Source organism: Eulemur rufifrons, chromosome 8, assembly GCF_041146395.1.
Source record: "Eulemur rufifrons isolate Redbay chromosome 8, OSU_ERuf_1, whole genome shotgun sequence".
Lineage (NCBI taxonomy): Eukaryota > Metazoa > Chordata > Mammalia > Primates > Lemuridae > Eulemur > Eulemur rufifrons.
Window position 1 is genome coordinate 15,008,168 of NC_090990.1, and position 23,331 is coordinate 15,031,498.

General features: G+C 36.4%; 1 protein-coding gene across 3 annotated transcripts in view; it reads left to right on the plus strand.

Annotated features, from left to right (window-relative positions):
- Positions 1–23,331, plus strand: part of KDM1A (lysine demethylase 1A) — a 59,914-nt gene that overhangs the window by 3,600 nt on the left and 32,983 nt on the right. For 2 of the 3 annotated variants that reach the window (XM_069477445.1, XM_069477447.1), the window contains exons 2-3: positions 5,124–5,289; positions 19,562–19,621. In XM_069477445.1, coding sequence (XP_069333546.1) covers positions 5,124–5,289; positions 19,562–19,621 — 226 coding nt within the window. The remainder of the gene's footprint in view (positions 1–5,123; positions 5,290–19,561; positions 19,622–23,331) is intronic. The other variant, XM_069477448.1, reaches the window with a different exon arrangement.

The following is a 23,331-nucleotide window of genomic DNA, read 5'->3' on the forward strand; positions in this document are numbered from 1 at the left end:
CCCATATGAATTTAGGCAGTGTGATTCTAATTGTGATTGTGTTGAATCTGTAGATCAATTTGGGGCATGCTGTAAGAATTTTTTCTTTGTAATTCTCCTGTGTTGTAATTTCTCTTATCTTGTTTTTATTTTCATTGTGATTAGCTCTTCAACTTTCAAAAGGAAAATCTGTTGTGTGTTTATTTTGGGGAGCAATTAGGAAACAAGGAGCAAGGGAAACCTACCCATTCATAGCCAGTCTTAGAATCCAGAGGAAACGCCTCTGAGGATAGAGTAGATCCGTTTAAACAGTAAAGAGCAAGCTGAGGCCAGTATAGACAGGTCTTGCTACAAGAGTTCTGAGGTGTATGCCACGTATATATCTATGTTTCATGGCCTGGGAGCTAATCCAGTTTTGGGGACCGTCTTTTTAAAAAATTACATGATTATGTAATCAAAATCAGGTGTAGGGTATTTGCTGGGGTTCGTGCAATTGAGCAGTCCAGAAGCTTAAGTTTTATCAGCTTCAGAATAAACTCACTTCAGGTTGTGTGTATGCCAAAATTATGGCAAAATATTTAAGAGATGAAATTGGCAAGTTGGGTTGGGACCTTGAGGAACACTGTACTGCTTCAGGAATGGTGGTCTTTTGAGCTAGGCCTCGAAACCAAGCAGAATTTAGAAAGGTATTCAGGAAAAGGACAGGCTTTTTGGAGTTATGTAGTTCATCTTCCATGATTTATTTTCTCAGGTAAATAAACCCTACCTTGTAAGGTTATTAAGTTTAGATATAATGTAAACAAAATGCTTATTGTAGTGTTTGACATATAGTAAGAAGGTGACCAGTAGTTAAGTACTGCCAGTGGAGAAAAGGAAGTGGAAGTTGCTTGAAATATAGTACAAAGTGGTTTGAGAAGCCACAAGGAGTCCGGAGGGGACAACTGAATGTTGGAAACAATGGACAAATTAATTTAATTAGAGACAAATTGTCTAGGAGCAAGATAGATTGATAGGATCTGTAGTGTGTGGGTTGTAGAGTTGTGTCCAGCACTAGATTTGTGCTGTCCAGTATGGTAGCGAGTAGTCATGTGGCTACTAAGTTTAAGTTAAAATTAAAAATTATTTCTCTAGTCCCACTAGCTATATTGTAAGTGCTCAATAGCCACATGTTTCCAGTGACCACAGTATTTGAAGCACTGGTACAAACCTTTACATTATCACAAAAAATTCTATCAGCCCTAAACTAGACTATGAAGTACAGACCATAAGTGCTGTGAGCATTCAGAGAAGAGGAAGATATATTTTTAAGTTTAGAATAATTAGAAAATAATTTGCAGAGCAGGTGAGCCTCAGATTTTAGTCATTGAATCGACAGAAAAGATAGGAGTAGTTTTTAGGGATTTTAGGGTAGAACAACATTGAGAGCTTTTTGAGTAGTACATTAGAAAGTGATGAGAAGTAAGTTTGAATAGTTAGAACCAGAGTTTATGTGCTAGTTTGAAAAATTTGGTGTTCATCTCTTAAGCTGTCAGAAAATATATTATTTGGAAAGTTAATCTGGTAGTTGTGCCCTAGATGAACTAAAAGAAGGATAAAAAAAAAAAAAAAAAAAAGACTGGCGCTTTAAGGTGATTGGGGAGTGAATGTATCATTGTAGTGAGGGTGGGGATGAGAAGGAAGAGATTAGAGCTGAAAGTCTGAGAGTCATCGATGTAAAAGTAGGAATAATTGGCCTACGCATAGTCTGCCTGTTGGGATATCTTTATGTCCTTGGTTGTAAGTAGTTGTACAACTTCTGAAGTCTTTGAGGTTTTCACTTAGGGAGGAGAGATTACCAGTCCTTTGGGCTCAAGTACCTATTCCTTTTCTCAGGGGAATAGTTTTTAGTTTTTAGAGTTTGTATGATTCTTTCAGATGGTTTTAAAACTTTATTAAATGAGGAAACCCTTTTCAACAAAATAAAATTTTATGCAAAATCTCAAAATAAAGTACTAAAGTATTAGGTATTAAGAAGTTTAAATTTGTAACATTTATTGTGGTTGTCAGTCTATGAGAAAATGAGGCTGTTGATAAAGCCAATTTGAGACTGGAGGTTAAGCATGATAGTTGCAGTCTTGTTTCAGCTTTAGAATCCAATTTTATTTCTAGGTTTTTTTTGTTGTTTTTTATGTAGTATTGTGACAGTCCAGTACTGATTGATAAATAGTGCAAAAGGTTGTTTTTGTTTGTTTGTTTGTTTTCAGTTTGCCTTGTCATCATCTCGGGACACTCTAAGTTGAACAGAGGTAGTAGATGAAACTTCATTCTTAGGTCTACCCAAAATTGAGTTACCCAAGCAGTACAAGTTAATACGTTGGTCTTAGGGTTAAGGTTTGGTTTAATAACATATAAGTGTATATTTGTTTTAATAATACATTTAAAATTAAAATAATAAATGAAATCCTGAAGAACCCTAGGGTTCTGTGGAACGGTTTTGTTTTGTTTCTAAAAACTATTAGCTGGGGACTGTGGCACATTTCTGTAGTCCAGCTACAGCTACAGGAGGCTCAGGTGGGAGGATTAATTGAGCCCAGGAGTTTGAGGCCACAATGCTGTAAGATTGTGCCTGTGAATAGCCACTGCATGCCAGCCTGGACAACATAATGAGACCCTGTCTCTAAAAACAAACAAATAAAGGAAAAACATTTAGTACTACCATTAGATGTTCTTGCTCCTACTTGTAGGTGTTTTCCTAATTTTTTTCCTGGTGGCTAAGAGCTCTCTCTAGACCAGCCTTTTCCAAGTGTATTTCATGTTAATAATTATTTCTTTGTCAAAACATTGGATTAAACAATGTTGAAAAGATTTTTTTTAAACTTACCTCATCACTGACAGAGAAAAGATTATTTTTTTGCTGTAAAACTTCTCATTACCTTTAATGTGCGTTATGATCTCCTAGAGGGGACCTGTAAAGAATGCAGTTTCCCAAACTTAATCTTGGATCCCTTATTCCTTCAAAGGGCATAGTATTTAATGGAACATCCTTTGGGAAAACCTGAACTACTGCAGTAAAAAGGATTTTGTAGTATTTGTGTTCGTCTCAAAATTTGCACATTGCCCAGTTCCATATTAGGCATTTAAGTGATTATTGAATGACTAGGATTGATGAGCAGGGGATCAAAACACTGAAACTGTGGAGAAGGGAAGGGTCAAGTACTGTTGAGGGGTAAAAAGGAGAAAGAAAATTGCATACTATAAACATTTATTACATTTTCTGACCCCATTCCCCCTTTGAAACCTTTTTTCCTCCTTGCTGCTTTTTCTCCATTGTCTTAAGATCTATTCCTACAGTTTATCTTAGTCAATTAGGGTAAGGTTTAGTATCATCTACATTTCTGTAGGTTTTATTGTAAAGAGCCTCTATGAGATGGCCACCTGGTCAGGATCATTTAGTTGCAACTAGATTTTCAGTTTATTAAGGGCAGGGACCCACTTATTCATGTTCTTCATTGTGCCATGTACTCAGTGTTCATTATTTTAGTAGGTGAATATTCATGTTAAATAAGATTCTTAGAGCATGGGTCAGAACTAGACAATTTATTCTTCTTTTTTTTTTTTTTTTTTGGTTGGGAGGGAGAGAGTCTTGCTTTGTCACCTAGGCTGAAGTGCAATGGCGTGATCATAGCTCACTGCACCCTCAAACTCCTGGGGCCTGGGCTGGGCTCAAGGGATCCTTCTATCTCAGTCTCCCAAGTAGCTGGGACTGGAGGAGTGGACCACCACACCTGGCTAATTTTTTTATTCTTTGTAGAGATGGGAGTCGGGGTGCGGGGATGTCTTTGTTGCTGAGGCTGATTTCCAACTTCTGGTCTCAAGTGATTCTCCCACCTCAGCCTCCGAAAGTGCTGGGATTATAGGCTTGATGGTCTGGCCTATTCTTAATTTTTGTTTCCATTTTTTAACTCAATCCCTGTTTTCAGTAAAACACTTCTACCTCCCCAGTTAATCCCCCAAATCTTGTGGTCTTACCATTTAAGAGAAGAAAAAGGTAATATAAAAGTAACCAGCCATCTGGCGCTATTTCAAAGATATTTAGCATGTTAAAATGTATTACATTCACTGTAATCCACAGGACAGTTTATTTTGGAAATCTAATACATTAAGTATGTTATATGTGGAAACCATGTTGTCTTTGCTCTATCTCCACACCTAATACATTGCTTTTATTTTAGTCATTTTATCTTTTTATTTGAATTTATAATAATTAAAATCTTTTTATTGAATCCATAATAGAGAGCTATAGTTTCTGTGACTTTCTAGAATCTTAATTAGGGTGGAAGTCACAATGACAATTCGACAGTGTTCTAGTGTTGATGACAATCTGTAATACCATATGACACATTTTGGCCAACCAGTCCATAATATAGTCTTCCCTGTCCTGTGCTCCGTTACCCGCAATGACACACACATTCACTAAGACTGCTTCCTCTTTTTACTAATGACCTGCTTCTTTCTCCTTTATAACCAGTGTAAATTAGTAGTAAGACTTGTGGCCTTCATTTCCACATCACTTACTCCTTAATTTGTTGTAATAAGAGTTCTTTGCTCATCATTCAGCTTTCTTAGGTGCATTTTTTTAAGCAAATGCACCTTTTTATAGTTTCAGTTTGACTGTTGTTTGTAACCTTTATTTCCCACCTCTCCCCCCCATTTCTTTCCTGGAATTCTTTTGCTGTTTTCCCATGGAATAGTAGTTAGAAGCACAGGCTTGGCATTAAACAGACTTGTACTCTAGTTAACTATATTTTTATCTAACTGAGGATTATTTTAACCTTTTGTTGAAACTTCCAGTATGTGAGTGTGATACACACAGTTAAAAATTTTCTTTAGGAGTTGTAGAGAGCCTTAGGGCCAATAACCTGAATGTCAGTGCTGTGATATAAAAGTTATAGATTAGGCTAAACCTGAACTGACACCAGATTATTCCACAAAGGCTTTTGTTTTTAATAACTGCCTATTATAAGCTGGCTTGCTCCTTGTTACATGCTTATTTCCCTTGAAATTTGAAGGTAGAAAGCAATTCACATTCACTGATGGTTCCAAATAAAGTCCCTGATTTTAGATGTTCACTGTATTTAGCTTTCCCTGGTATAATCTCCATCTAGGTGGAGTACAGAGAGATGGATGAAAGCTTGGCTAACCTTTCAGAAGATGAATATTACTCAGAAGAAGAAAGAAATGCTAAAGCAGAGAAGGAAAAGAAGCTTCCCCCACCACCCCCTCAAGCCCCACCTGAGGAAGAAAATGAAAGTGAGCCTGAGGAGCCATCTGGTGAGTTGTATTATAGTTACCAACCGCAGTTTTGTTTTATCATAGAAATAAGAATAAATGGATTTATTCCCATTCTGCAATATTATTTATGTCTTTGTCTTTGGTTTATACTCTGATATCTGATATCGGGTCTGTTGCCATGTGTGTCTTTGTGTGTGTACATACACATATATATGTATGTGTGTATGTGTGCACATACACACATACATAGTGGTACTGATATTCTTTTTGTATGTGTCTGTGCACATGGAGAGGATGAAAGTAAAGGATGGGAGTGGAAAGACAGTGGCAATATAAGGTGATGGAAAGTAAGAGAAAATAAACAAAACATAGAGAAAGCCAAATCCAAAGAACCAAACCTCTCAGTGACAACTCTCATTCTGAATTTTCAGATAGAATGATTCAGAAACTGTTCTGGCTAAATTATTTATTTACGACATAGTTAAATACTTTCTGAAAAAACCTTCATGATGTGTGTCAGTTTTGAGAAGTGCCTTTTCCTGGTGAACAAATGTCAAAATATATTCTGGGGTCAAAGAATCTAAGTTCATGTAAGCTTCCTCATAGCCTGAAAAGATTCTTGGAGTCCGTAGTATTGGTTTCAGAGTTTCAAACTATTGTAATATCCCCTTAGTCCTAAGTCCTAGCATTCTGAGGATGTTCAGGCCAATCCAGGGATATCCTTCTGTTTTGGAGAGACCAAGCAAAAGCAAAATATTAATTTTTTTGTATCTTTCTGCCCTTAGTGATATTTCATTAACTCTTCTTGACTTTGAGTTTTTACTATGTTCCTCTCCATGAAATAATTTTTGTTCTAGGCCCACTCACCAGTTCTGTTAGCCCTATTCTTTTTAAAAAGAAAATGCTTGTTTCAGACCTCATCCGCTATTTCTTGCATGACTTTCATAGATACTCAGATTAAGAAATAGTTCATTGAGAAGTTTTATCTTTTGTTTTAGCCTCTTTTTAAAAAAGATTTTCCTCTTCTATGGTATTACCATAAACTATCAAAAGCTATTTAAAAAGAAAAACAATATTAGTAATGATGCTTCATTTGAAGGGATTGCAAGTCATATTAATTTAAACTTTGGTTGAGAACTTATCAAACTAAGTCTGGCTAAAACTCTTAAAAATCAAAATATATAATTTACATGATTGTAATAAAGTGTAATAAAGGAATACAGTTTGAGAATATTCAGAAAAAAGTAGATTAGATTCTGGGTTCAATTCATCTCAAGAGTCAGGTTTTCTAAGAAGAGTGGTTCTCCTAAAACTTTCTTATATAATGGTTTCTTGGGCAACTCCTTGTGGGAGGGTGTGTAGTCTCAGTGGTGCATTGCCTTTGGGACTAATGTCCCTCAGGCAATTACAGCTTTCTTTGTACCTCAACAACATGCTCTCTATTTTTGTTGGTTTTTCTTCTTCCTCTTTCTGTTGTTATACATTTAGCTGTCTTCCCCTCTGTCCATTTCTCCAGCCTTTCCCTTCACCTTTCTGTTCCTTTCTTTCTTCTATATTCTTTTTGATTCTTGCTTTTCTGTCTTGGCTGTAGCCCTGCTAATGAGATACATGGGGATAACCCCCCCCCTTTTTTTTTTTGGGAGACAGAGTCTCACTCTGTTGCCCAGGCTAGAGTGCTGTGGCGTCAGCCTAGCTCACAGCAACCTCAAACTCCTGGGCTCAAGCAATCCTTCTGCCTCCGCCTCCCAAGTAGCTGGGACTACAGGCATGCACCCCCATGCCGGACTAGCTTTTTCTATATATTTTTAGTTTTCCGGTTAATTTGTTTCTATTTTTTAGGAGAGACAGGGTCTCGCTCTTGCTCAGGCTGGTCTCGAACTCCTAACCTGGAGCCATCCTCCCACTTCGGCCTCCCAGAGTGCTAGGATTACAGGTGTGAGCCACCCCGCCTGGCCGGAATAACCCTTTTGTTATCTGTCATAGCTCAGGAGGCTGCTGATGTCTTAGTTCCAGGGCTCTAAGTATTATGCAGTGAAGATCTGATATCTCAGATGCTGCCTCATTCTTTTGTGTATGAGTGTCAGTGTCTCCAGTAAATAACTGTAGGTTACAAGTTGATAAACATTTCTTTGTCCTCTGAATATTTTAAACCAAGTCTTAGTGTTGGTATTTTCTTTTTTGTGATAGATTTTAAAAAATTTTGTGTCAGGCGTTGTTCCCACAAAAAGTAAATGTCTTAACAAAGAAACTTAGGATTTGGAAAACTGTATTTATTCTATTGTGTTCTAGTTAATTCTAATCCAGAGGATTGGTTTAAATAAGTTATCTTAGTATTTTTTTGGAAAGTTAATTTTTGTTTAAGTCGAGGCTATAATCAGTGCTTAGAAATGTGTTGAAAGTAGCCAAAACTTGCTAATATATTATTTATGGTTATGAACATAATTATTTTTCCTTTAAAACAATTTAAGATTTTTTTAAATTTCTGGGGTGAATTAGGGGTGTACTTTTCTCTAGAAAGGACTGGCAATCTACAAGCCTACACTACATACCAGTAGTTTAGAAATAGACTGGCCCTGGGCCAGGCACAGTGGCTCACGCCTGTAATCCTAGCACTCTGGGAGGCCGAGGCGGGTGGATCACTCGAGGTCAGGAGTTCGAGACCAGCCTGAGCAAGAGCGAGACCCCCATCTCTACTAAAAAATAGAAACAACTTATCTGGCCAACTAAAAATATATACAGAAAAAAAATTAGCCGGGCATGGTGGTGCATGCCTGTAGTCCCAGCTACTCGGGAGGCTGAGGCAGGAGGATTGCTCGAGCCCAAAAGTTTCAGGTTGCTGTGAGCTAGGCTGATGCCACGGCACTCTAGCCTGGGCAACAGAGTGAGACTCTGTTTCAAAAAAAAAAAAAGAAAAGAAAAAGAAATAGACTGGGCCCTGATAGTGAATCATAAACTGTTATCAGGTGAGTTAAGTATTTGCGAACTGTCCAGGGTTTCCAAGTCCGTTGTTGTCTTTTCAGAACCAGTTCTTTCACAAGAGTTTTTAATCAAAAATTGAATGAATATGTTAAAATCTTGAGAGACAGATGTGGATTTGTTTCTTTACCAAACCTTTTCTTTTTCTCACTTCTTTTAGATAATCACTAGAAATTAACTTATTCTCTTAAAATAAGGTTTGCATACATTTCATTCTTACCAACTTTTAGATTTATTTAGAAAATTTTGCTTTGCTTTCCACAGTTTTAATCTTAAGAAGAAGAAAATATTTTTTTTTTTTTTTTTGAGACAGAGTCTCACTCTGTTGCCCAGGCTAGCGTGAGTGCCGTGGCGTCAGCCTAGCTCACAGCAACCTCAAACTCCTGGGCTCAAGCAATCCTCCTGCCTCAGCCTCCCGAGTAGCTGGGACTACAGGCATGCGCCACCATGCCCGGCTAATTTTTTCTATATATATATTTAGCTGTCTGTATAATTTCTTTCTATTTTTAGTAGAGATGGGGTCTCGCTCTTGCTCAGGCTGGTCTCGAACTCCTGAGCTCAAATGATCCGCCCACCTCGGCCTCCCAGAGTGCTAGGATTACAGGCGTCAGCCACCGCGCCCGGCCAAGAAGAAGAAAATATTTTAATTATGAAGGTACAAGGTATTCTGAAGTCAGTGGGTCAAATGATTTGACTGGAGAAGGTTCCTCTAGAAGTGTAACTAGAGGACACTAGAGAGGAAGGTTGGAGCCATGTTCTGGATACCCTTGGTTGACGAAACCAGGTTAAGAAATTTGAGCATGAGGAGGGTCTGGCCAGGGGTAGCAGTGAGGTTTTTTTGAGCAAGCGGGGGTTGTACTGAAATATATGTTTAGAGGAGATTAGTCCAATATGCTCTGTAAAGGTGAGCTAAAGGAGTAAAGAGACTGAGATTGGAGAGATAATTTAGGCTGTTTTGGTAATTGAGTTTAGTGGATTTTGGTTAATGGAAAATGTTATCAATATCAAAGTTGGATTTTTATGGAAACAAGAGGTTTGGGTTTTTTGTTTGTCTGATTGGATTTATTTAATTGGGAGGACATTCTCCGTTTTGGCTTAAACATTGTTTTTAGATATGTTAATTTTTGACCCTAACTTAATGTGGTATTATAGTCCTATGGTAGTCAAGATGGGTAAATAATGCATTTTTCATACTAAATATTGCTATTTAAAACTTACCTCACCTCGTTTTGTTTTCTTAAACATTTCCATGCATTTTTATATTTACTATACTTTTGAATATATTTGCTTTAACAAATGATGGTTTTATTTGGTTTCGTAATAACTTTTTTTTTTTTTCTTCTGCCCTGTAATAACTTTTATGTGAAGACGAAAGTGTTTTTTTAGGTCATGGCAATTGAACCTGAGCAGATTGTCTTCGGGGTTGAGTGTGTTTGGTTATTAGCGATGTCACATAATAGTGGAGCTTCTATAAAATAAACAAACTTACTCAGTTGGACTTTACTGGGTTAGAGTAATTGCCCCTCTGTTTAAAGTAGCCTTCTATTTATTGAAGAAAAACTTTTTTTCCTTTCTTGGCTCGGTTTGTTACTCTGTGTACCTTAGATTATTCCTCAGTGAATTTCACATTAGTGAGGCTTTCCTATAGTAACTGATTTTCCAGCATTTAGTTTTTTTATTTTCATGTAAAACATTTAATTTTTTTTCTCCACTGCCTTTTAGCAGTTAAAATATGCCAGAGAAATCTTACTAGTTTATTCCTGGATTTAAATTTTATATTGGGTAACTGTTTTCATTAGAGGATTCTGATTTAAGAAGATATATTTTATATTGAATTAGAAGTAGCTTAGTTGTGCATAGCCTGAGACTTGTTCTAAAATAAGTAAAAGGGATTTTCAGATGGACTATTAAGGTGCCTTTCTTAAGCTTCTTCAAGTTAATGGATTTCTCAGTAGAGACTTCAGAAGTGTGTGTCTGGCGTATGTATGCCTACCATTTTTATAGGCTCGGTGATGTGCTAATACTATCTAATGAAGCTCAGAGGCTTCCATTAAGCCATTGGTTAACTTTTCAAATAGATTTTGTTAGATATGGTTATCTGATCAATAACAGCTCTGTATTATAATTTATCTTATGTAAAGACCATGGGGGAAAAAGTCACTTTATCTCTTTATATATATTCTTATTTATACCAGAGGAAATTCTCTTCTCTGTTTGTACCAGAGGAAGCTCTCTTCTCTATTATAGGTGGTAATTTTTTTTTTGTTTTGTTTTTGTTTTTTTTGTTTTGTTTTTGAGACAGAGTCTCACTCTGTTGCCCAGGCTAGAGTGAGTGCTGTGGCGTCAGCCTAGCTCACAGCAACCTCAAACTCCTGAGCTCAAGGGATCCTCCTGTCTCAGCCTCCCGAGTAGCTGGGACTACAGCCATGTGCCACCATGCCCGGCTAATTTTTTCTGTATTTTTTTAGCTGTCTATATAATTTCTTTCTATTTTTAGTAGAGATGGGGTCTCGCTCTTGCTCAGGCTGGTCTCGAACTCCTGAGCTCAAACGATCCGCCCACCTCGGCCTCCCAGAGTGCTAGGATTACAGGCGTGAGCCACCACGCCCAGCCTATAGGTGGTAATTTTGGAAGCTTGTGTGTGTGTGTGTGTTTGAAAGAGATATAGGCTGTTAAGTAAATTAACGACACTGATATGATTTTTGACAAGAAATTTGTGTGGATTAAATAAATTTTGGAACCTGTTCATGTAATAGTCACACTGTAGGTTGAAAGTGTTTTTTAAAAAATCACATAAAGAATGGTAACTTTAATTAGTAAAAGTGCTAAATTACAGAAAATACACAAAATGTATGGGTAGAAGAATTTAAGATTCATTGAAATTTGATCACGAATGCTGTTATAATGAAAATATCTATAGGACAAAAGATTGACCAAAAATTTGATGAATTGTTTATTTAGCAGAGCAAAAATCCAACAGGCAAAATTTTTTTGACTGTCCGCTGGAACTTGGTATAATAGAATTTAAACTGAGAATTGAAGATTAATTTTCTTACTTTAAAAGAAAAGAATCAGTGGTCTTAATATTTTCACTTTATGTTTGTATTGCCCTTTGCTTTTATAAGGTGCCCTGATCTCCCCTGTGACGCAGTCATGCTGATTCCAGTCGGTACAGGCTTGGGTGGTGGCTGCCAAGCACTGTGTTTGGCAGCATGGATAGTTAGGTCAGAGTTCAGGTGAATAGTTTTGCTTTTGATCATGCTATAACTATTCTCAAGTGGCTTATCCCAGGCTTTTCTCTGATTTCTCCCTACGTGCCTATAGGTGGAATCAGAGAGTAGGACTAGCTTTCAGGTTTTTTGCGAATTAACTCAGATTACCTCCACAGATAAGATTGATTATAGGATTCTGTTACATCCCCATGCCTAGCAGGAGACCCTCTTTTGAGGATCTGCCAGAGGTGGCTGGGAAATTTATTCCTGACAGAGTTGTCTATGTTGCCATTTTGACCTGCTGGTGTAAAAAAAAAAAAAAAAAAAAAAAATGCCTAAAATCATTGGAGTTCTCATTATATGAAGTATGGTGCATACATTCAGAAGATAGATCTAGGATTAATTTTCTTGCCCCTCCTCCTTTTTTTTGAATAGCATCATTTCAGTGTTCTCATTTGGAACTATGCTCCAAAATAACTTACTGGAGGACTGAGAAAAAATGTGGCAGGCTGAAAAGATAATCTAGATCAATTCAATAAAGTTCTTATATTTTGAGAGATACTGTAAATGGACCAAGATATAGATAATGTACAACACATGGTCCCCACTCTCAGATAATTTATAGCCTAATGTATACATAAATGTGTGAGAGAAGGCAAAATACTCTTAAGTGTTACAATTCAGCATAAAAATTCTAGTGGGATTTAGAGGCAGAAAGGGTGAAGGGTAGAGTATCGGTATTAATAATATGGAGGGGAAATTTTTTTTTTTTTTTTTTTTTGGAGACAGAGTCTCACTTTGTTGCCCAGGCTAGAGTGCCATGGCGTCAGCCTAGCTCACAGCAACCTCAGACTCCTGGGCTCAAGCAATCCTACTGCCTCAGCTTCCCAAGTAGCTGGGACTACAGGTATGCACCACCATGCCTGGCTAATTTTTCTCTCTATATATTTTTTAGCTGTCCAGATAATTTCTTTCTATTTTTAGTAGAGACGGGGGTCTCGCTCTTGCTCAGGCTGGTCTCGAACTCCTGAGCTCAAACAATCTGCCCGCCTCGGCCTCCCAGCGTGCTAGGATTACAGGCATGAGCCACTGCGCCCGACCATGGAGGGGAAATTTTTAAAAAAGTAAAATAGAGACATTTTCTGAACAAAATAAGATTCCTCCAAATGTGCTAGTTCCTGATTCACATCACTGTACACTCTATGCACATTAATTGTACAACTGTAATACTCTGTTTTAGGCACAGTGCTAGATTCTAAGGGTTCAAAGATAAAGACTACGCCCTCCTGCAAAGAATTCACAGTCCAATTTAGGGTTACAGATAATAATAATTAGCTACAATGAAAGAAACAATACAACAAAAATGTATACAAAGTATTGTGAGAACTCAGAAGTTTTTATTTTTTAAATTGACGGATAAAATCATATGTATTGTGCATAACATGTTTTGAAGTATTTATACATTGTGGAATGACTAAATCTAGCTAAGTAACATGCATTACACCTCACATTGTTATCATTTTGCGGATGAGAGCTCTTAACATCCACTTTCTTAATGTTTTCAGCAATACAGTATGTTATTAACTATAGTCACCATGTTGTACAACAGATTTCTCAGAAGTTATTTTAAATAATGTTTCTCCCCAAAAGTGAGTTTTGGAAATATTATATTAAACATGAAAGAATGGAGTTGGGCTTTTATGAAGTGTCGTTGGATCGTTGATTTTTAACTGTTTACTGCTTTTAGCTGATAAAAACCATTGAATCAGGTGCTGCCAGTTTATGTTTGGTCTTTGAGAGATTGAGCCTGAGATTTCTTAATGACTTCATTTCATTGATTATTTTGTTTTACTTTTTATTAAGGCAAAATGATTTGTTTAGCTAAGTGACTACTTTATTTTTATTATAATTTCTCTGGATTCTCTTTGCTGCCATCATTTATTTGGTCTGATCGTGGTATAAGAGAAGAATGGGATGCTTTGTCTATGAGAATTTTCTCATCTACAAAATGAGACTTGTTATGAGGATCAAATGAGAAGATATGAAATTCAGCTTTGTGTATTATATAAATATCTTGTATTTATTAAACACAGAGTTAAACCAGGAATGGGGTGGATTGGTATTTTATTCAGAAAAAAAATCAGGCCACTTTATGATCTAGGTAGATATACATATACTACATTACTTTTAGAAACTGGAAAGTACTTGTGGTAGCCCATTTTCAATGTGTCACTTATGACATAGATCATTTTAAAAAACTGTTAGCAGGGGTGTATGTACTTAAAACTTTTAAATTAAATCTTGGTATCTAATCTTTTATGTTAAATTGTAAGAAGAATGGCAGATCTTGGTACTTTCTAATATAGACTTTCCTTCTCTCAAGAGAATAATGTAATTGAAATCCATGTATCAGCTATTGAGATATAACAAATGTTAACATTTTTGCTGTATTTGCTAATCACAAAGGTTTTAAACATTTGAAGATGGGGTTGTATATTTGTTTTTGTTGTTTTTTTAAAAATCTTATTTGATGATAGAAAAATACATATGATTCATTAATGCTTAATAAGTTGTATCTTCCTCCTAGAAATACCCAAGGTGTATTTACAGTGGAAGGAGCCTCTGATCATGTCTGGGAAGATGTAGATAGCCAGAGTTCCGAGAAACTGTTGCCTGAGCAGGACAAGGGGATCCTCTTATTAGGAAACTCATTCATCTCATTGTTATCAGGTGTAAAACATTACAATGGTTCTTTAATAGAAGGTTCAGAATAAAGTTTAATATTGTCCTTTTTTTTAAAACAGGTGACTAACTAGAAAAGTAAGCTTTGTTATTAACCACTCATACATACCTTAATCTTGGTAGTTGGACAACATAACATAGCATCTGAATTGTAAGCTTTCTTTGGAACGTTTTGAAAAGCGAATGACAAAACCAAGACTGCAGCAAAATAAGTAAGGATCAAGAAAATCCCTACTGTGGAATGTGGAGGGTAATAGCATGTGAAAAAGTCAGTTCTTTCCATTGGCTTCTAAAATCTTTACTTTCCTTTCTAGCTCGGAGGGCTTTTACTTTGTTTTGATAGGATCCCTGCAACTGAGCTTCTCACCTCTTCCCAGTGGATGTCTTCAAGTACTTATTTGCGGTGTTACCATTCTTTTGCTGGTACAGTGGAAGTTTAGGCAAGCTCCTAGTTCAAACAGAACCATTATTCTTTTTTCTGGGTCTTCAGAAGGCTCTTTTAGTTCAGTAATTTAAATGACAGTATAACCTGGGGATTGCTATTCCAATTGGAATCCATGATTTCATTTTAGAAAATTTTCCTGGCAAGTACTGAGCAGTGTTAGCAGGTGGTAAGATATACCTCTAGTGTGCTTCAAAGGAAGCCCTGAGTCTCTTCCTTCAGACCAGTTTAGTCTGCCTCTGTGATCCCAATTTCCTTTGCATTTCTTCTAACAGCTATATATCATTTATTTGTCTGCCAAGAATCATAGTCAAAAAGTTAGCAGGCAAGAGATGCATCAATTGTGGTACAGTTGAATGGTGTTTTTAGGGCCACCTTTCACTACAGAGAGGACAGGAAAGCAGCATGAAGTGGTGATAATCGTTAATAACTCACTACCTTTCTCATTTTTTAAAAAACATTTTTGGGTCATTTGTCTCTATTGACCAATTCCTTTTTGAAACTGTGACTTATGCTCATGAAATTAATCATGTCTTTACAGCGGCTTCAAATTCTGTGAGCCTGTGATTACTGCCATGCTGTTTTAAAGTCTTTTAGCCCCTGCTTTGGGAGGCCAAGACTGAAGGATTGGTTTAGGCCAGGAGTTTGAGACCAGCCTGGGCAAACATAGCGAGACCCCATCTCTACAAAAACTTAAGAAAATAAGTTGGGTGTGGTGGTGTGCGCCTGTAGTCTCAGCTACTTAGGAGGCTGAGATAGAAGGATCACTTGAGGCCAGGAGTTTCAGTTGCAGTGACACTGTCGCTAAAAATAAATAAATAAATAAATGTCTGTTAGCTCCATTCTTCCGATTTCTATTTAATTTCCAACCATCTTTAGAACATTTCCATTTAATTTTACTAGCCTAATTTTACATTCCCATTTTGTTTGTACCATTATCACTCTCCTGAACTTAAAACCTTAGAGTCATCTTTAAAGTTCCTTACTTCTTTTATCAAGTCTGTTGTACACAGCCCTTTTGATTTGTTATGGCTCATCCATTTTTACTGTCACCTTTTTTCTAGTGGATTTCACTCACAGTTGGATCACCTTTATCTAGGTCACCTTTTCCCTCTTATCCATCTTGTACCAAGTGGTCAGATTAGTTTAAAATATAACTTGTTTCACTGCTTTTTGGTCAAAGATCACACAGTTTTCCTCCATTACTGCTAAGATCCAGTTTAGGCTTGGGCACTGAAGGTGGCTCATTTTATTTATTCACTTGATCTTTCACTCCTCTTTGAGACCATCTCCTTAAGTAAGCAGGTGCTGCACACGTACCATGTCTGTGCTTTTATTCTCTGTCTTTGTAAATGTTCTGGACCATAGTGGTGGTTTCGCTGCCTCCCAACGTATCCACATCTCTCTGGACTTGTTCAGAAAGCTTCCCTGATTCTCCAAGTCTATGTTAGTTTGTTTCCTTAAAAAAAAAAAAAAAAAAGTTTCTTTGTGTGGATATTTTTCATCTTTCTCCGATTAGATTATAAACTATTTGAATACAGCGTCTATATTCTGCTTTAGTGTTTGTATTTTGCAGTTTTTGGATGGGTGTAGTAAACATTGAATTCGTGAAATTAAAAATAAGAAATTAATGTGTTAATACATTGGAGACTTACATGTTCAGAGATGGTTTTAACTTTTGAAATGTTTTTTCCCCTGTGAATTTATCAAGTTCAATTGAAATCAATAGGTTGGCAGTCACTTTTATTCTGTAAATTTGGCCATTTTGAAACATTGATCTTCTATTTAAAAATCATTGCTTCCAAGAAGATTTAGAAGTTTCTCACATTGTTTGCAAAAGTTATTAATTTTAATGTGATTCCAAGAAACTGGTCAAAATGTGAATCTGTGTTCCTGGAAACAACAAACCAATGATACTCGCCTCCATGCTTACCAGATAGAAGTATTTGAAAGTCAGTGTAGACTTCCCCTTAAGATGTTGGAAGAGTGGTCTCTTGAGTATTTGAATCCAGAGGAGAAAACATCCAGTAATGTGACTGTAACTAAAACACTTTACTGTTCAAGAAGGACTTAATGTCAGATCTGAAGAAGGTCTAGAGGACAGGTGAAAGGCTGATATGTAAAATAAACCAAAAGATTTCATTTTCAATTTGGAGAAGATAGACACAACCTGTATCAAGAGTCTCTGCTTCAAGCCTGAGGATTTATGTGTGTGTGGTGTGGTTGGCATGAAAACGAAAAGAAGTCTCCTGTGCATTGGTACCAAAATCAAGGTGATGTTAAAAAACTGCTTCTGAATATTTTCATTTTCTATTTTGAATTTGCACTAACAACCATACTTGGCCTGCTGCAGTGTGTCTCTGTGCCACTGTCAGACGCAGACCCCCAGGCTGGAAAGACCCAAAGAGCTGACAAATAAGGCATTTTATATCTGTATCCTAATCAGAGACACTTCCTGGACAGAAAGTTATCTACAAATGTTAATATGTGTGCTGTTTTTAAGAAAATGATGATGAGTTGGTTCAGAATACTACCAGTAAAGATGATTCTTTTCAGCTGTCTGTGGAGAAGTAGGCATTTTCAAAATACTCGTGAGTGCAGTATCGTTAGAATGACAATAACAGCCTCATCCTTTATTTCCAAACAAATTAAACCTTCATCAATTCAAGAGATAATATCTTGTTCCTTTTAAGTACTTTTTTAGTTTTGTTTTCCATCACTTCTTATGTATTACCTTCTGCTTGGTTTCCTTCTACTTCTCTGCTTAAATATTATACTTTGGAGTTTCATTTCTTTTTTGTTTTGCTGTTATGAGGGATCCCTTTTAAAAATCTTCCAAGGGTATTGAATATTTTCTATATTTCTCCTATATATTTTTATCAAAGAACAAGATAAGAGCTTTTTAATCCCTTTTTTCAAAAACAGAAGACAAAAAAGACTTCCTTACCTTGTTGCTCTTTTGCTCTTGTTAACCTGTTGAGCACATAAGTCAGGGGTAGGAGATCTGTATTTCTGTTCAGTAACATTGACTCACAGAAAAAAATGAAGAGGTTATGTGTAGGTTAAAATTAACTTATTCTGTGACATGTGGTTGGAGAAGAAGGAAAATGATAGAAATAAGAAGGATAAAGTAGTAATTCAGATTTAGGCTAGCTTGAAAGTGGTTTTTTGTTGTTTTTATTTATCTAATTTTTTAGTTGTGGTGAGATGCCTTTGTGACAAGAGATTGTTACTTTCATTTTTGCCAAGTCAGGAACATCATTTGAGAGAGAAGAACTGTTATTCCTAATGCTTAAAATTTTAATCTTAGAAACTATATATATTTGTTTCATTTTTCTGATTCCCCCCCCGCCCCCGTGTTTTTTTCCAAATATAATTTAGTGTTCTGATCTAGCTTGGTTCTATTTGGAACCAAACAAAACAATGGCAACATTTTTTTCTTTAAACCCTATGAAATGTTTTTTATGAATAAATCCAGAACTTGCTAAGAATGGATATTTCTGATTTAAACTTTAAGTACAATTTAAAATGTAGAGCCTGTATTTCAAGATACGTCTACAGATTGGATTTAGTAATTGGATCATCTCTTCATGATTAACGCCCTTTTCCAAGGGCTGCAAACAACAAATGTACCTTGTGCCTTGTCTGAGAAGCATAACCCCCTAGAACTAAAGGACCCTCAGACAGGAGCGTGGTGAAATGATTTTAGAATGAGATTCTATTCTACCTTCGAAACAGAGCATATACCTCCTAGCAACATGTTTTAATGTTATTGTCAAATCATTTCTTATATTTAAGTACCTTCTTATCCTTGAAGATGTCATTTTAAGTCTCACAGACCTTTGAGCATTTTTATAGTAAGAGGGCTATATTAGTTTGACTTTACTGCTCCCTTCTTACTCAACTGGTGATAATAATCTGCTTTCTTCTTGGGGAGTATTATTTTAAAATAAGCCATTTAATGAAGCCAGTCCAGGTCTATTTAGATCATCGGTAGGTGCTGCTTTCATATCTTCCAAAGATCACACTAGTTTTCCCATGGTGTACCAGGTGGTTAGAAGCTTAAGAGGAATTGTAGCATCTGTCTTGGTGATAGATTTTGGAAGAGTCTGGAATACAATCTGTCCTGACTTTTTTAGGTTGAATTTTCAAGCTTTGATTCTTTTCTTGAAGTTATTTCTACACTTTAATGAGGAAAATTTCTTAACAGGCTTATTGTGTAGCTTAAGCTAGAAGCTCCCCCAAGATCTTGCCTGCCTCCCCTCTATCCCCTTCCCGCCCCCGCAAGTGTGTGTTTATCTGTAGTACTTGACGTACACACGTGCAGGGTGTCGTATGGTGTGTTCTGTACTTTTATTAAGGAAGCACTGGCATATTCAGCTCTAGTACTGCCGGTTTATAGTAATTGAAATTTCTTTTGGAGCTGAATCTTTTAGTTATACTCCCTGCTTTGAAGAAGAAGAGAGAATTTTTCTTTAAAATTATCAGTCTTTTGCTTGTTGTCTTATATTTATTCATCTTAGATAGAAAGTTAAAGGGATATTGAGTTGATGCTGAACTGTTGCAACTGCAGGTCCTAGGGTCCATGCCACACCCACACTCAGTCTAGCAACTGTTAGTAAGACATTTGGAATCTATATTTTCCCTATCCAGACTATTAAATAAGATTGACAGCAAGGATTTAGTGATTAGAAATACTATGTACTTTGTTCCATTGCCTTTCAACAAGAATCAGCATGTAAAGTTGAAATTTTCCGACCAGAATTTGAAAGATTATGATGTAATTCCCTGGGCCTTGATTCCAGAAGAAGGAGCTCTCTGAATATGGGTTTACTAGTTGGTGGTGAATTCATGAGTCGCCAACTATTAGGCCTCTATGTCCAGATATTATCTTAATTTATGGAGTAAGGTCCCTGAGTTCTCCTCTTTCCTTCCACAGGGCAAGCAGGAGGACTTCAAGACGACAGTTCTGGAGGGTATGGAGACGGCCAAGCATCAGGTGAGGGTGGCATTAGATGCTTGCCACTTAGTAGCAAGAGCCGCCAAGTCAGGAATTGATGCTTGCAAGTGTTTTTGGCTGTGGTATCCACATTTTAGCCAGAAGCGCAGGTGAAATTTAACCCACAGGGCATAGCTGTATAGCAGGAGAGGGTGTAGCCAGAACAAAGGCAAGCAAAACCTTTTGAAGTCCTCAGGCCGATCTCAGCCCTCCACTCTTCTCCGTGTTTTTGAGGAGATGGCGGGTACTTTTCTCCCCAGCAGCCTTTATAGTAATAATAAACATGATATAAAACATGGACTTAGGAATCATGGGACCTTTAAAAGGAAAGACAGCTCTATACACAGAGAGAGAAGCCACAGGCTTGAAAATCTTTTTAAAAGAGAAGGACTGATGATTAGGACTAGTCAGAACAGCTATGCAGGCAAGCAGCATCTTTTTAAAAATGGTTGTTATATGGTGTTGGATACTTTTTTCAATTAACATGACATAGTGAATCATTTTGCAGTTTAAACATTTTGTTTCTCATATGAAAATTATCTTTTGAAAAAGTTTACTTGAAATGTTTCTTTTCATACCAAACAATATGAGGTTTTTACTTCCAGGAAAAAGTCAAGGATTTATAGGGGTCACCATCTGGAACAGTTAAAGTTTATTCCAGGAATCCTAAGTAACACGTCTGGATTTCATCCTTTGCTTCTTGAAGGATGTTTTTGTTTGTTCCAGTGCTTAAAGCTGGTTTGTTATATACATTCTGATAGAATTGGAATAGGTATTCCTTAACTTTTAGAGGTTGTCACTTTCCAACTTTGTTAAGTCTACTTTAAAATTATTTGTCTACTGCAGTTTGCATATAACAGGTCCTGGGAGTTTGTATTTTACAAATAAAAGATAGTTCAGTATTAATACAGCAATTAGTAGTTACGAGATCCGGAATGTTAGAAGTAGATTTCTTTAAATGCTGTCCCAAGGATTGCAGGTTGATAATCAGTATATGCTTATCTTAGAGGAGTTAAAACCCTCTTTCAGAGTCTATCTGTGGCAGATAAACCTTCAAGAATACTTTTCATCAAATGGTGCACAGTCAGATCTTCCATGGAGTTGTTGAAGATCAGGGATAGCCTTTAGAGTTTTAATCTTAAAGAAATTGAGTTTTCTAGTTGGTTTTTGTTTTTGATTTGTTCTTATGTGCATATTTTCTCTTTTTGCTTAAGTAAACAATGTGTATTGCTGGAAGTAAAATCAGACTTTCATACAAAACTGTGGTGCTACTGACTTACTGTTAGTAGAACATGAGTTTTGAGTGTTGTCAGGAATGGTGGTGACTGTTCTGAACCCTTCAAGATCTATCTTCAGGTCTTCGTCATGTTCAGAAGCACGCATTTGTGAGATGATCAATCAGAGTTAGAAACGTGCTTATATAAGCCATCAGCATTCTTCTCTTAACGCAGCCAAATGACCCTTGTGGATATCTTGGGACCAGGATCATATCTTGACTTCTTAAAATCCACCTCAAATTGGTGTACACATCCTAAATCTTAAAGCTAGAAGGGAACTTGAGGCCATCCTGTCTTACTTCCTGCCTTCAAACAGATAGTATTGTATCACCCCTAGTTTATGGATTGGAACCTGAAATCCAAAGTTGTTAAATGAATCGACCAGTGATACACCAGCAGTTGTGGAGAAGAAGTAAGAACCCAGGGATCTTGCTTAGTGCATAGACTATTCCTTATACCCTTAGAATCATTTAAAATAGGCATTTACCTTAAAGATCAAAATCTAAAGTATAAGAAATCATATGATTTTCCTCTTTTTTCCCTTTTTCTCTCTACTCCCCATATTTTATTCTTTTATATGTAGATCCATAGGCTTTTGTTTTCACTCTTTAGCTGGAAGTCTATTTAGAGTTATTTACTTTATTTAAAAAAATCAAAGGCAAATGACTCAAATGGAGGCTTCCTTTGTTAATTTTTGTATCTCTTACCTTACTCTAGTCAAGATGCTATCTATGTCTTATCAGAATCAGGGGAAATAATTTCATGGAATAGAGAGCCTTTAATCTCGCCTGCCCTCTCCCCCTCTTTCTCTCTCTCTCTGGTTGACCTATCCCAGAAGATCTAAATTATTCCCTTAAATATTTAGCTACCTTTACTATGTTTTCAGAGAAAGTGTGAGCCAGTCAGACCATTAGGAGGGGCAGTTCTGCTTTAGCAGGACTGCATTCTGAAAGGTGATGCTGGAATTTCCTATGTGAAGTGGTCAATAGAAAGGAATTGAACAGAAAGCAAGATGGTATGAAGGCAGCCTTGGAGCTTTAAAAAAATTTAGGTACCATCTTCGAAACATTCTATATTTCCAGAATACCAGATTCCATTGTTTAATTGCACATATACACACCAAAGTACAAAACTATTATTTAATATATATTCCAGAGCTAAGTGTAAACTTCTGAATTATACGTACTATTGGTACTTTTTAATAAGGATGTTATTAAAGCCATTTTTTTTTTTTTTTTTTTTTTTTGAGACAGAATCTCAGTCTGTCACCCGGGCTGGAGTACAGTGGTGTCATCATAGCTCACTACAGCCTTGAATGCCTGAGCTCAAGGGATCCTCCTGCTTCAGCCTCCCAAGTAACTAGGACTGTGGGTGTATACCACCACACCTGGCTAATTTTTTTAATTTTTTTTGGAGATGGGGTCTTGCTGTGTTGCCCAGGCTGTTCTTAAACTCCTGGCCTCAAGCAATCCTCAAAGTGTTGGGATTACAGGCACAAGTCAGTGCACCTGGCCGTTAAAGTCAATTTTATTTTTAAATGTTTTTCCCCTAAAAGAGATATTTAAGAGTTAGATTATCCAAAGTGTTCTATTACTTCATTTTGGAGCTGTCTTATAAAAAGGATGTTTTGATTTAGCTTCTCAAGGTTTAGTTTCCAAATTAACATTTTTTGTTTCTTTGAAAAAGGGTTAACTTTTTTCTTGTGGGCTTTTCACCTTGATTTTGATAATAGTCTTCATTCCTTAAAATAAGTCTTCATCCCTAAATGCCAATGGAAGGAATTAATTATTGAGTTTTTCATTTTTAAAAATTGATAGCGAATATTAGGAATAGCTAGTTTTAGATGCTGTGTAGAAAGTAGAGGAGAAGAATATTATTCCAAGCGTACATTAATGTCACAACTTTCAGCTTCTTTAATTGCATTTGTTTAAACTTTTGATATTTGATTAGAGATACTTTGAAACTGCTACATGACATATAAATAATGTTTCTTAATGGCTATATATTCTCAAAATTCCCAAAGTTAGCCAACTATATTAGAATGATTTTTGATAAGGACATTTGCAATGAGTCGTCAAATGTAATATAAAATTTAGTGGTTTTTCCTACATGGTTTTTCTGTCATTGACAAATAGTATTTTGCAGTAGGATTGATATTCAATGACTACTTGTTATACATATAGAAGGTAATATAGCTAAGAAAGAAAACTCCCAGTTTTGGCAGGGAGAAGTAGAATTTAATAGAGATCATTTTTTTCGTGTTAATAGTATACACTTACGAAATATATCAAGAAGGAACCTATTAAGAGATATTTGGTTCAGATACTCAGGATTAATGTGTCTATAATACTCTTTATAATGTGAGATATTTTTAATCTTGGTTTTTGTTTTTTATTTGTGTTGCTTTTATTTATTTTGATTTGGGGGTAGGGG